General features: G+C 39.5%; 1 protein-coding gene across 1 annotated transcript; it reads left to right on the forward strand.

Moving 5' to 3' along the window:
* The first annotated feature begins 12,912 nt into the window (after positions 1–12,912).
* Positions 12,913–14,805, forward strand: LOC311290077 (uncharacterized protein). Its single transcript, XM_084408372.1, has 4 exons — positions 12,913–13,526; positions 13,686–13,739; positions 13,854–13,982; positions 14,186–14,805. The coding sequence occupies exons 1-4, from the start codon at positions 12,944–12,946 to the stop codon at positions 14,470–14,472; spliced, it is 1,053 nt and encodes a 350-aa protein (XP_084264498.1). The 5' UTR covers positions 12,913–12,943; the 3' UTR covers positions 14,473–14,805.
* Positions 14,806–15,256: the final 451 nt, after the last annotated feature.

Below are 15,256 nucleotides of genomic sequence, written 5' to 3' on the forward strand. Positions count from 1 at the left end.
AGACTGCAGCATCTTTGATGAGTAGCTTCTTTGAAAAACTGCCATTGAACTGTGCGGGTTAGTGACTGAAGGCGGTGACTGAGTAGTTCTGAAGTCACATTTTTATGGAAGTCACAACGGCTTGTGAAAAGGCACAGCTACTTTATGCAGGCTTTTTGCATTTGTCTGTGGACTGACTGTTTTGAAACTTATATGGTAGTTACATAGCCCCGAGACCTCTGTTATCATGAAAAAAAGCCAGGAAATTTCAGTTTTGACAATATGGGACCTTTAATGTGTCAGTTAAGGTGCTCCAGCATGAGTTGCTCCCATAGGAAGGTTCTCAAAAAATGAACGAGAAGAAAACATACCACTGTATCTGGTCATCTTTTTCTGACTGTTCTGTATGCTATCTGTAGTTCTGCAATTGCTGACATTCTATATCTCATCTGTCGGTTATTGAAACCAAATTCAATAGGTTTTTTTTCTTCAGTTTGACAGAAATTTTGTATAAGGTTTGTTGGAGTTTGGCGCCAGGAAAGCTGTCCACCTGGAGATCAGGGCAGTTTAAAATGGGTTTTGAACTGCCTAACAATGTTGTAGTCACCAATGATGACACATTTTTTCTTTGAGGTTAAGCTACAGTGGAATAATTTTCTCCCCATATTAGGGCGCTCAAGCCAGTATGTGCTACCTGTAGATCCCCAGGAGGAAACTCCTCGTCAAAGGACCATTCTCCTCCATTTAGAGGAGAATCAACTACTCTACCTCTTGCCACTAAAGATGGCGAGGTCTGAACCTCAATATGATGCACCCATCTGGATCTAAACAATATTTGTTGTGGATGGTATGGGCGCCAAAACAGGAGTGGTAGCGCGTACCCCATATTATCAGGGGTGCAAACAGCGCGCTTTTCGGCGCCTCCCGCTTTTTTCACGTCAGTTTGGGTGACTTGTGTGAATCGTGCAGATCCGAAGAGTTTTTTTTTAAGGGGGGGGGGGGGGGGGGGGGGTCTGATTATAATTTAACCAACAGTAATTCTGGATTGCGTCCACCAACAAGTAAATAGGAAATAAGCGAATCAGAACACTGCGTGCCAAACCAGCAGTATGTGCGCAAGCGTGAACCACTAGTGTTTCTGTCTCACTCTGGATCTGCCACTGCAGATTTTTATTTTAATCCGTTTTTATGTCGGCTCTCATGTTAACTGGTTAGAGCTTGTGTTAGAGCACAATGCCTGCGTGACACACACACTTCTCGAGCCGCGCCGAAACCGCGTGCTAGAAATAGAACCGCAACCGACGCCTATTTTTCACGCGACACGCAAGAGTGTTGGAAGTTTTCAGACAAAATAGAAGGCGCAAATACATATTAATGAATTACATTTTGATGCTTGAAAGTCTCTCGGTTTTGACAAATGCATATATAATTGTAATTAAAAAATAGGCCTAATTATCGATTTTCAAATATTGCCCCTGTCAATAGGCCTACAGAACGAAATATTCTGTAGCCTATTTTGCCGTCAATACTGCCGACGTTGTCTTTGCTGTATCAGGCTATATATATTATGTTTAACATCCAAATGTAGATGGTCTGTCGGCGCACAGAGCCACTCAGTCGCAGACAGCACGTGAAGTTCGTGAACACCGAATTCCCTTTTCTTTCTTATCTATTTGTGTTTGAACAGACATGTGCACGAAAAAATAAGCCAGTGTCCGTCTCAACGAGTTTCCCCGTAAACGCAGTCAAAATAAAACGGATGCGTGTCATTACCGGTATTAGATACGTGCATTCGTCTTAAAGGGACAGCACCCAATATACCTGCAGCTGTTTGTGTCACCAAAGTTAATCAAACAACAAAAGAGAAAGAGCTTAATCACGCTTTGTCAAAAGATAAACTGTATTAATACTTAATACAGTTAATTTACCTGAAAAACATAAAGTACTGCTTTATTTCTCGTGTATTTGTGTTTTATTGTATTTATATTTTGTTTATTAGTTTCTATGCAGATGCACTAGGCCTACCCTACACAATTACCCCAATCATCCTAGAATTATGAATTCTTTACAAAAAGAGCTATTCAAATCATCAGGTGAAATTGTTTTCAGGAAGTAGCAGTAAAGCAAGAAGAAGAAGTGCAAGATAGTTTTTCTAAATTTCATTTGACTCTATGTGCCTATAGGGGTGGGTTGGGGATGGTGGCAATGTAGTATCTGGATATTTGCCGCGGGACGAGGGCTTCGATTACCTCTCTCTTTTTTGACCATACATGTGTTTGCACCCCTGTATTATGTCATATCAGCATATGTGTGAGGGTTCAATTTCTCATGTTTCAGTCCTGACGAATGGTATTGTCAATGACTCAGCTTCTGCTAACTCTGCTGTGATTAAGGCCTCAGCCTGTTCTATAGTCTCAGCTCTCATTTTTCCTCTGAAATTCTGGTCGGCACAACTGGATGCCACCTGTCTGGCCAGTCAACCTGGTCTGTTTGGTAGTGTACAGTCAGCATATTGTTATGCAAAAGAACGACACGACAGGAGCGCGCAAGGGTGATTTTCTAGAATACTCTGTTCTCCTGCTTTTTCAGTGCTGCATTTTAGTCAAGGTAAGTCCATCTTCGAATCTCTGCTTACTTTGTATTTTTGACTTCACATAATTCTGTATTTTAGTTAGACGCGTTACTACATTAAACAAGCAGCCGCGAGTGAAAATTATTATTGTTACAGTCTAATTTGCACTTAAGACTTTTGCTCCTAGCACTTTCGATCTGGCCCATTGTCGCTTAAGTTATTCACTTAATTGCCCGACCGAAACAGCATCTGTAAGAATAGATTTAAATAGAGGAGATTCAGATTACTCCCGTTGGATAAGCGAGCAGCATATACAAGAGGCACGACAAAAGGCACGACAGGAGCGCGCAAGGGTGATTTTCTAGAATACTCTGTTCTCCTGCTTTTTCAGTGCTGCATTTTAGTCAAGTGTCAGCGGAAGCGTTCAGCTTTCGTGTTCAGCCTCCTCGTGTGAAGACCGACTCGGGTAAAGACCATCGACTCTACCTGCGCGACTCCACCGAGCAAGGACACCAGAAAGGCACTTAAGTATCTCCTTTTCCCTTTCCACTTCTTATCTTATCTTTCTCCCTAATCAGCATGTGTTTCCAACACATTCCTGTTATCTCTCGAAAACGCTCCTTCATCACGCGCACAAGGCAGCGTGATACTGCTAATCTGCGTCCCATTCTCTCATCCTCACACGCTCCTCTCTTTCTTTCCGTGGGTCTATGGAATTGTCAGTCAGCAGTCAACAAAGCTGACTTCATTCCAGCCTTTGCATCTCATTCTACTCTCAGTATCCTGGGCCTGACTGAGACCTGGATTCAACCAGAAGACTCAGCAACCCCCGCTGCTCTCTCTAGCAATTTCTCCTTTTCTCACTCCCCTCGCCAGTCTGGAAGGGGTGGCGGGACAGGGCTTCTCGTCTCCAACAAGTGGAAATATTCAACGCTCTCTTCTCTATGCAACAACAACTCATTTGAATATCATGCTATCACACTTACAACCCCCAGTAAGATCCATATTGTAGTCATTTATCGCCCCCCAGGTCAGCTGGGTAACTTCGTAGAGGAGCTGGATGTGCTGCTGTCCTCTTTTCCTGAGGACGGCACCCCACTTCTAGTCTTCGGTGACTTCAACATTCATCTCGAAAAACCACTTGCAACAGACTTCACCTCTCTCCTAGCCTCCTTCGATCTCAAACGACACACCACCACAGGTACTCACAAATCAGGCAACCAACTGGACCTGGTTTACACACGCAACTGCACCACAGACAACATTTTGGTGAGACCTCTCCATGTTTCAGATCATTTCCTCATTACTTTCAGTCTACAACTCACAACCCGGGACCACCAACCTCACCACCAGTCACCATCAGGCGAAACCTGCGCTCACTTTCCCCCTCCCACCTTTCCTCTGCCGTGTCATCCTCTCTTCCCCCACCCTCACAATTCTCATCTCTGGATGTGAATACTGCAACAGATACCTTATGCTCCACTCTAACCTCTTCTCTAGACAATATCTGCCCTCTTTCCTCCAGGCCAGCACGCGCTACTCCTTCTAACCCCTGGTTATCTGAGGTTCTTCGTGAACACCGGACCAAACTCAGGGCAGCAGAGAGGAAATGGCGCAAATCAAAAGACTCATCTGACCTGAGTATGTATAAATCTCTCCTCTCGTCCTTTTCTGTTGATGTTCATGCTGCAAAATCTTCATACTTCCACAACAAGATCAACAGCTCCCCCAACACACGATTACTCTTCAAGACATTCAACTCTCTTCTCTGTCCACCTCCACCACCACCCACCTCCTCTTTAACTGCCGACGATTTTGCAAACTTCTTCACCAACAAAACAACAACCATCAGCAGTCAGTTCTCTGCTCCACACACACAGGAACCAAGACTGACCCCTTCAACAGCCAATAACCCTCTGTCCTCCTTTTCTCCGCTAACCGAGGAAGAAGTATCTACACTTCTCCTCTCCAGTCATCCTACCACCTGCCCTCTAGACCCCATCCCCTCACACCTTCTACAAGCCATCTCTCCCACACTTCTACCAGCACTCACACACATCATCAACACATCCTTCCATACTGGCACCTTCCCTACAGCATTCAAGCAGGCTCGGGTCTCTCCACTGCTTAAAAAACCAACACTAAACACATCATTTGTAGAGAACTACAGACCTATCTCCAGGCTTGGGAGGATTACTTTAAAAATGTATTCCGTTACAGTTACAAATTACTTCATAAAAAAAGTATTCAGTAACGTAATCCAAGTACTATAATATGAAAGTAATGTAACTGATTACTTTTGGATTACTTCAAGGTCACGTATATAAATAAAGTCAAGCAAGAAGAAATATTATTAAAAAAAATATTAAAAAACTTTTATTTATTAAGAATTTGGCTCAGTGTACATTACAATATTTTCAAAATATACACACAGGCCTGAATATATATTTATGTAAAGGGCTATACAGACATCTAGTGGCTAATGTATGGTATTACAGATTATTTTGTTTTATTTGTAACTAATTTTTAACTAAAAAATAAAAACACAACATTTAACATTTTTACACAATCTACATATTAGTTTATTTTAAAATAGGCCTACATGTTGACTAAAGCCGTGATCTTTCTTAATTTGCCTGACTGAACTTGTGGCGTTGGCAGTGGGAGTTCCCCTACGTTACCTAGACAGCGAACATCCCGTTACGTGAGAAAAGATTAAGAAAGGACATTTTGAGTACTAAAAAAGATACTCTCCTAATTTCTACAAAATAGCAGCGGAATTTCCATGAATTAAAAGCGATTTTACCCGCAGGCAGCGTCATTTCTACTAGCAGCAGTGATTCAATCTGCGTCTGAGGAGATTGTAGAAAGCTGTTATTTGCGCATTCACCAGCGCGTGGCACACGTGAGTCATTACTGGCAACAGAACCAGGAACTACTGTATAATCAAGCAGCGCTTAATATAGTGTTATTATGCCAAAATACTTATTTATTTAGTTTTAAATTAAACCATTGTAATCCTGAAAGTATTCCCCCTTTTTTTAAAATGTAACTATAATCTGATTACTACGTTTTTTGACGTAACTGTAACGGATTACAGTTACTGGATTTTTGTATCCTGATTACGTAACGCTGTTACATGTATTCCGTTACTCCCCAACCCTGCCTATCTCTCTCCTACCATTCATTGTGAAAACACTTGAAAGAGCTGTTTTCAACCAAGTAACATCCTTCTTGTCTCTAAACAACCAGCTGGATGTCAACCAATCTGGCTTCAAGAAAGGGCATTCAACTGAGACTGCATTACTGTCGGTCACAGAAGCCCTACGGATTGCAAAAGCTGCCTCCAAATCTTCACTCCTCATTCTCCTGGATCTGTCTGCTGCCTTCGACACTGTAAACCACCAGATCCTTATGTCCTGTCTCTCATCACTGGGCATCACAGGAACTTCACTCGACTGGTTTGAGTCCTATCTCACAGGTAGGTCCTTCAAGGTCGCATACACTACATCACTGGGACACATCATACAGGCACACGGTTTTTCCTACCACTGCTATGCTGATGACACACAGCTCTTCCTCTCATTTGAACCAGATGATCCCACAGTAGCTGCACGGGTCTCAAGCTGTCTGGCAGACATCTCCACATGGATGAAGGAACATCACCTGCAGCTCAACCTGGCAAAGACTGAGCTTCTCGTCCTCCCTGCCAATCCATCTCTACAGCACGACTTCACCATCCAGCTTGATTCATCATCGATCCCCCCATCAAGGTCGGTCAGAAATCTGGGAGTAATGTTTGACGACCAGCTGACCTTCACAGATCACATTTCAAAGACAGCTCGATCATGTAGATTTGCGCTGCACAACATCAGGAAGATCAGGCCTTTCCTAACTGAGCACGCAACACAACTTCTCGTCCAGGCCCTGGTCATTTCTAGGCTTGACTACTGCAATGCTCTTCTGGCCGGACTTCCAGCATGTGCAACCAAACCTCTACAGATGATCCAGAATGCTGCAGCTCGTCTTGTCTTCAACGAGCCCAAGAGGGCCCACGTCACTCCTCTGTTCATCTCTCTGCACTGGCTACCTATTGCTGCTCGCATCAAGTTCAAGGCACTGACACTTGCTTACAGATCTATCACAGGCTCAGCTCCCTCCTACTTTCACTCACTCCTACGAGCCTACATCCCTACCAGACACCTACGATCGATCAACGAACGACGTCTCGTGGTTCCATCACAGAAAGCCACAAAATCACTTTCCAGAACATTCTCATTCACAGTTCCATGCTGGTGGAACATGGAACACTCTCCCCACCCTCATCCGGAATGCAGAATCCCTGACAACATTCAAAAAACAGCTGAAAACCCATCTCTTCCGTGAGCACTTACTTTCATAAAAAATAAAAAATAAATCCCTTTACACCTCACTTATCGGGCTTATGCTACTCTGAATAATGTCTGAACCTCGTATTCTGAGCACTTCTTGTGTTGTTGTTGTTTTTTGCCTCTTCATGATGACTCGCTTAATTTTAGTCCTAATTTGTAAGTCGCTTTGGATAAAAGCGTCTGCTAAATGACTAAATGTAAATGTAAATGTAAGAAACCTATTCAGGGTGATACAAGACCCCCCTGCGCAACTCAGTACATTTCAGTTCAGTCTAAAGTCTGTTGTATAAATTTTTACACAAGTGTTTTTTTTTTTTTTTTATCTGTAAAATAAGAAGGATCATTTAGTTAACATGACCATACTTACAGGCAATATATAATTTATTTCCAGTTATTCAATCTGAATAAATCCATATTTAGAAATAAATAACTATTTATTTGCACAGTCATTCTGTGATGTAAATCGGTGTGTGTGTTTAGGTCTGATCTGAAGCTTTTACTACAGGCCTGTTTAACAGCCTAAATGGGACCCCGCCTGTGAAACCCTGGCTAAAGTCGCAGAATCGAATTATGAGTTAACGAGTGTCAAAGTAGTCATAGCCATAAAAATTTAAAGAAAATCAATTATTTAATTGATATATTATTGACATTTTTTTCACTGATATTACATTTTACTAATAAAGTTATACAAATCATTCAAATGAATTGACATGGTAATTGTTGCTACGATCAAGCTCTTATGGGTACCCCCATTCGTTTAAATGTTTTTATGCTTTTTGGACATGCACATCATAATAAATAGACCTGTTTTACAAAACTTTAAGAATTTTTCCACCGATGTCTCATATATCACTAAAAAGGGGAGAATCTCAGCTTTAATGTGTGATATGGCACATATTCAGGATAACTATGGATCAAATGTGTTGCACTTTTAACAAATAACCTATTTTTAATTTGGAATTTCTCCAAAATATGATTTTCTGAGCCCGAATTTTAGCAAATCTTTGAAATGGCCTTACTCAGTCAATGTTAAAGATATCAAGGTTATATTTTCACAGAATGTTCTTTACATTGTGTAGGATGATTTTATGTAGAAAACATTGAATCACAAAAAAATGACTTTAGCTGGGTTTTCACAGGCAGGGTCACAAATGTCATTTTTGCTTCTGCATGTGTCAAAATATATACTTTCATTATTGATTTACCACTATATACTTTATGGTGGTTTACCCTGCTGGCACCTACAGTATGATGAAGCAAAAAAAATAAAAAAAATATATTTTTACCACACAACAAATTCAGACATTTCAGTGTAGTAGATGTCAATGAACATATTATCAAAAGTGCAGATTCTCTCACTTTCCCATAACTTAGGATGTTCTTGCATGTGAAGGAAACCCCCACATATAATTATTAACTCTGTGTAAAGCTAAAGCTTGTGCTGCTATTTTGAACCAATAATCAGAACAAAAAGCAGTTGAAGGATTATGTGCATAATTCAGTTATTTATCTGACTCCAATATAATTAACCTGACTCCATTTAAGTTGTTGTTATTCGTCCTTTTAGAACTGATATCTCAGTATAGTAGAGGTCAATGTACACATTATCAAAAGTGCCGATTCTCCCACTTTCCCTTAACTTAGGGTATTTTTGCATGTGATGGAAAACCACACATATAATTATTAACTCGATGTAAGGCTAAAAGCTTGTGCTTGTGCATATCTTAGGATGTTTTTGCATGTGAAGGAAAACCACGCATATAATTATTAACTCAGTGTAAGGCTAAAAGCTTGTGCTGCTATTTTGAACCAATAATCAGAACAAAGAGCAGTTGAAGTTGGTGTTACAGCGCATACATCGCTGGCCGCGATCTCACAGAGAGCCGGCAAAACAGCTGTTTTCACAGCTCAGAATGTTGCGCCTTTAATGAGAATGTGAGTGACCAGTTTTTCCTGAAACAGGATACATGGTTTGACATTGCATCTTTTTCAAGACGTCAATCAAACCGTGCTGGATGCGGTCGTTTCCTATCTTCATATTACGGCCATGATCACGGTTCCACATGCCTGGTCTTAAGCGTGCTGAAACTGCACTCGTGGATGGTTCATGTTCTCTCTTTAGAACATGAATATTTTTCTCAATTGTTCTTGTTCTCATTAAGGTTTGAGCAATCAGTGTGCCGTCGAGCTGCCGGCTGACAGCGTGGGTTGTGTTAAGCGATCTGTGTGCCGTGTGCCGTCAAATTGATGGCCACATTCACTGTCTCGCATGTCTGGCAGCTTTTAGATGGGATTGCTTGTCATTCTCATGATGGACCAAGCATTTCATTCAGGGATCCAAGCGATGATTAGATGTTGTTCACTGCATCAGAGAGAGGGCTGTTATGCTTTGGAAATTAAAGGGATGGTTCAGAGTAAAATCAACCTAGGGTCCTTTGTCACCATGACCTCGAGCCAAACACCCCCCTGAAGCCTTTTTTCCCTTGGTTGAACATTATTAAAGTTAGAGCTTATTTAGAGATATCAGCCGAATGGCTTAGTGCAGGCACTAATGGATCCAAGGATGTATCTCGTAAATTACCCTACTAATAATGCCCAGAATAGTACCAAACTTCTACAGTAGTACAAATAGTGTCTGTACTTATAAAATGAGGCTGTTTGTTTGAAAGTGTTTGAAATGAAAGTTTGTAAGTACATCAGGAGTTTATTTAAATAACACTTGCCTGATGGCTCATTCTACCGCTAACCCGGACGTCGATGTCACTTCCGTTATTTGGGAAAAGCCTGTAAAAGTCCTGGCAAGAAGCGATGCATAGGGATGTAGTATAACGTGCATTTTTTATTATTTTTCCTAAGTGTTGACAACTTGGTGTTAACTAATAATTGTTGCAAACTGGTACTACCAACAAAATATTGGTGCATTCCTGGAACAGGGCGTTGTTACACTACATCCTTATGCATCGCTTTCTGTCAGGACTTTTACGTGCTTTTCCCAAATAACGGAAGTAGTTTTCCCAAGGTTACCGTAGTCAGCCAGATCTGGGCCGTATCTAGATCAGATGTTGGACCTACACTTAGACTAGGGATGGATTACTACTCTTACCGATACTGCTCATCGATCCGGTACTTTAACGGTATACTTATCGGTTCTTTTTGTTTAATATAAATATATAAAACAAAAATAAATGAATATAAAAAAAAATAAAATATAGATAAACAAAAGATAAACAATTAAACAAAGATACTAAATAGTCCTACACAGTGCTTTAATTTCAGGAAGGTCTACTAACATTACTGTTCAGGTATAGTCTTAAAAGAAATCTAATAAAGTAATCAAATGTAAAATAACACTGCATAGTTTAAAGAAATTCGCTTTAAAGAAATGCTTTCTACAAAGCAAAACTTAACCCTCTGGGGACCAAAACCGCGCCCGCGCGTTTTGCTCGGTTTTTTTTTTTTTTTTGCAATGAAAATAAACACTAAATGCTCTGTTAATTTTGATCTTTTATTTTCGTGTAATACATCAATCGATCCTGTTCAGTTTCTATTTTTTTTCTGTATACTCACAATAAAAATAAAGTGTTTTGCTTTTTGACAAATAAAGAAATATTAACATGATGCGATTTCTGCCTTCTCTCTGTCAGTAAACTCCCATTTGAAATGCGTTCGAAAATGATCTATAACTCCGCGAAAATTCAGTCAAACAGGCAAACAGACCCACGGGCATAAAGCTTGAGATCGCATCTTTTAAATGAAGTAATTTATATAAAAAACAAATATCCTCAGCTTCTGTAATCTGTACAAAAAGAGAGCGACTCCAGTCGAGCTCATTACGAGCCATTCAAAAGTAATTTGACCACTCCCCGGAGAGCGCGTGCTATTCAAATGCAAATTCTGAGAACCATTTCAGTCTGTGAAACGCCCACATCAGCTGTAAACAAAGCGCCGCGAGTGAGGCATAATATAGCCTACCTTATGGAGAAAAGATTCCTCAGAACAGTGCTGATATGAGGAGCAATATCTCCTGATATGAGGAGCAGATCCCGCTGAGGAGTGAGGTAGGCTGTTTTCTTTTCTCAAGTGTTGATGTGGAATAACGTTATGGAATAACGTTAGTGTAGGCCTATGCAAACCGCAAAAAGATGAATCGCATTTCTATAATATGACTCGCCTTTCTGTGAGATGAATGAAGGGTACATATTTGTAAAGACTGTTTAGCCTAAATACTGTATGAATCGCGCGTCTGTGTGTGAAAGAATAAACTGCTTTGCTATAGCCTACTGAGATGAGTAAAAATCAACTGGAATATGTTGAAATAAAATGTATTTGTATAAGCAACGTATTAAACTGCAAATTAGCATTTATATGCCCTAATATTTCATAAAACAACGTTACAGTCAGTCACTTGTTGACTAGATTTGGGTACAGTTTTTAGGCTACTGTAGAATATACTGCCACATCAAATAATCTTTTGTTTAGCAATTTCTGCTCATATCTAACGTTATATATATATACTATATATATAACTATATTATTTATATATATTATATATATATATATATTTGCTATACTCAAACTAATGAATACATATGATAAAATGTAGGCCTATAATCTTTTTTCTTTTCTTTTTTTTTACAAAGAAAGAGTACACTTGAAATATTGTTGAAATTGTAATTATTGTTGTAATTGTAACATTTTTAATAAAATAGCAAAACATATTTACAAGATAGATGTAAGCGAAATCTTAAATGGTCAATATAAGTCTTCTTCTAAATACATCTTTTGTCCTTGCATTGTGGCTCAGTCAGTGTCACACCTGAATGAATGGCTAATTATGCAGAGTCATTATGCAGAGTGGGTGGGACATTGTAATCTAAGGTGTAAACTACTCCTCCCCCTCGCATATTGGCTTTCCAAGCAAAACCTGTTTTACACCATTTAAATCAATGTATTTTTTTTTTGTGAACGATAAAGCAAGACTATTTTCACATAATTTTGAAGCTAGAACTCAAAGGGACAACATCCATTAGTCAAAAGTCTTGTGGACACATATTTAATGTGTTTTGTGGTCTTAATTCAGCAACTTTCATTTAAATTTTTTCCAATAACCACGCATAAACATTATTCTCTTAAAAATACAAACATCTACATACACGTTGCTCGCATATTATGGTAGCCCTGTTTGTGCTTTATAGAGTGAATTTACACCTTTGCCATTAACATGTTTATAAATAACTGAAAAAAGCACAAATGTCAGAGCATGTCAGAACATCTCAAGGACCCCAAAAACAGCTTGGTCCCCAGAGGGTTAAGCGTGGAGCTAAAGTAATATTGAAACTAAATACCAATAAATTAAGTGAACTTCACTGGAGCGCTGAAAAGACATACACGCATTATTCCTTCGCCAGGCCGTTGGATTCTGTCGTTGGGCCAATGGGTGGTCCTTGCAGATACCAGAGAGTCATGTGACCATTTAAATCAGAGGTCAGAAAAATATCAGAGGGATAATCACTGGCACGTGACAATAGCTAATGTATTTAATTTAAATAAAGTCACTCAAACTTGCATCTGGACATACATTTTGAGGTAATCATTCCTCACAGTCACACAGCCTGTTTTATTACGCCTGTCCAATAAATATTAAAGTGTGAGATCTGACAATCCATTCAAGCGACCGGAGGTTTCTGTGATTTTCCCTTCGCGTGCTATAATGATGCTGACCGCTGATCTATATAATTTTATTACATTTTTTAAAGGGAGGCAAATGAATCAGAGTTATTTTCTGTTGTGACCAACAGTGCCGCAAATGTTGTGACTAGAGATAAACATTAACTGAACCCAGAACATCCCTTTGATTATGATTAACAATTAACTTGAACTACTTATTTATCTGGAGCAATATAGATGAAGTACAAAACACAGTAAATCAGGACACTATAAAAGGAGCATGAGAGGCTGTGAGGATGACAGAGCAAGAGCTGGAAACAAACATCAGTGAAGAATGAAGGGTTTAGTATGTTTACTGCTGCTGTTGGAAACCTTTGTGTGTGTCGTACAGCATCAGGTAGATGGAGGACTCAATGAGGATGAGATCAGTCAACAGCTCAGATCTGAGGATGGAAGACAGAATCCACCTCAAACAGACACTTTGAGAGATGAAGCTTCAACTGACAGCCAAAAAAACTGCCATCTGTGCTTCAGTCACATCCATGCAGCGCTGAGAGAACTGACCGCCACCGTTACAGAGCAGAAAGTGAACATCAGAGAACTGACCGCCACCGTTACAGAGCAGAAAACCATCAACAGAGAACTGACCGCCACAGTTACAGAGCAGAAAGTAACCATCAGAGAACTGACCGCCACTGTTACAGAGCAGAAAGTGAACATCAGAGAACTGACCGCCACAGTTACAGAGCAGAAAGTGAACATCAGAGAACTGACCGCCACAGTTACAGAGCAAAAAGTGAACATCAGAGAACTGACCGCCACAGTTACAGAGCAGAAAGCAAACATCAGAGCTTTAGAGACGCAACTGAGGGAACAACAGACGTTTATCAAGGAAGAGCTGAACAAGAAAAGTGATGGTACCTTTCTTTTATCAATGATCCTCAAAGTAAAACACCAATGGAATACATTGTAAAGTGTAAATGTTAGTTTAAAGTATATACTGTGTAAATTGTTTAGTCAATCTATTACAATAAGTAGAATAAATGTTATTTAACAGAATCTTTATTTTTTCACAGAAATGTCAAATCTAACTCTGAGTCAAGTTGAGGAGTTGAGAAAGGAAAATAGAGGTGAAAGTGTGCTTGAATGATGTTAAATAGATATTAGATATTAAATTCAGTGAAATACATTCTCAGTGTAATAGAGTGATATATCACAATATTGTTTATGTTTTTCAATAACAGAAAGAGAAATAGCTTTTTCAGCTGCATTGAGGCAATCTGGCTATTCAGAATTTGGTCCTTTTACCACTGAAATCACACTAACCTACAAAGTCCTCACAAACATAGGGAACGCCTACAACCCAATTACAGGTAATTATCAATGAAAGGAGTCATAAAACTCAGTTTATAGTAATGAAAACCCTTCTGCTCCATTCAGACCTCTCTGCAGTTGTGTAATGTGTATTAGATAATTAAATGATCTGCTGTCTTTCAAAACTATTACACAGTGTGTTTGGTGATTAAGCGATCATACAGGAAACATCTGATTCTGTATCTCTTGTTATTTGATTTAGGTGTTTTCACAGCCCCACTGAAAGGAGCGTACATGTTCAGAGTCTCTGTTTATGGTAATGGAGGAACTGCAGTAAGTGTATCCATTGTTAAGAATGGAGAGCGTGTGGTTTCAACACATGGACATCAGGCTCAGGCTCAGGATCGGTCAAACTCCTCTAATGGAGTTGTGTTGATCCTGGAGGTTGGAGACGTTGTCTATGTGAGACTTTGGTCTGGCAATAAGATAGCAGATAGCCAGAATAACCACAACACTTTCAGTGGTTTCCTACTGTTTCCCTTAAGATAACTATAGAGTTGCAGAATGTGATTCCAATAATACTGAACTTTCAGTGTATGATTTAATTGAAATCATGAAGAATCATTGACATATGAATCTGTATTAATGAGAACTAATGTGTGTTTGAAATTTGCAATAGATTACTGTATAAAAGTCTGAGCTGTCTATAAATATAACTTTGTATAAAGAGTTTCAGCACTGAGACAGACAGGACCCATGAATATCACGTGACTCAAAAGTGTTTTGATAAAGTATTAAATCTAGAACGTTAAATAATAGCTTTTTAAGTGTAGTTTGTAACTGATCCTTGATCTGTATCTCTTAATCCTACATAAATAAACAAGAGAATAAAGAGACATTGTGGCATTTTCTTTTCCTCATATTTGTGTGGCAAAGGAGGTGGTGTTATAAAGTAGTGGTTCTCAAACTTTATAGAGTGGCGTACTAGTCAGGGGGCCAATTCTGAAAAGGGCTTCCGTTAAAACTTTTGTGGACATGTTTTGGTACAAGCTGTCACCCTATTTTTTTAGTTAGAAGACACCCATAGGTAAGATATTAGGGTGGTTGTCAAGCTGAATTTTTTTTTGTGTGACTTGTACAAGCAATTTCAGGCCAATTTTTTGGTTTCCTGCTCAACACGACATGCCAACAGTAAATGTTTAATATCTCCACAACCACAAGGACCATATTCATAAAAATGGTATCAAATGAAAGCCAACACTCATGGGATGTCTGCTGAAGTGTCAGAATGAACATTTATTGTACAGTGTAAGAGAAAACTGAACTAGAACAT

This window comes from Rutilus rutilus, assembly GCF_951802725.1.
Source record: "Rutilus rutilus genome assembly, chromosome: 4".
Classification (NCBI taxonomy): domain Eukaryota; kingdom Metazoa; phylum Chordata; class Actinopteri; order Cypriniformes; family Leuciscidae; genus Rutilus; species Rutilus rutilus.

Excerpts from the sequence above, each read along its gene's own strand:
- LOC311290077 (XM_084408372.1), top strand. The coding sequence starts at position 12,944 with ATGAAGGGTTTAGTATGTTTACTGCTGCTGTTGGAAACCTTTGTGTGT. Across the intron at positions 13,527-13,685 it reads GCTGAACAAGAAAAGTGATG|AAATGTCAAATCTAACTCTG; the intron begins GTACCTTTCTTT and ends ATTTTTTCACAG. Across the intron at positions 13,740-13,853 it reads GTTGAGAAAGGAAAATAGAG|AAAGAGAAATAGCTTTTTCA; the intron begins GTGAAAGTGTGC and ends TTTCAATAACAG.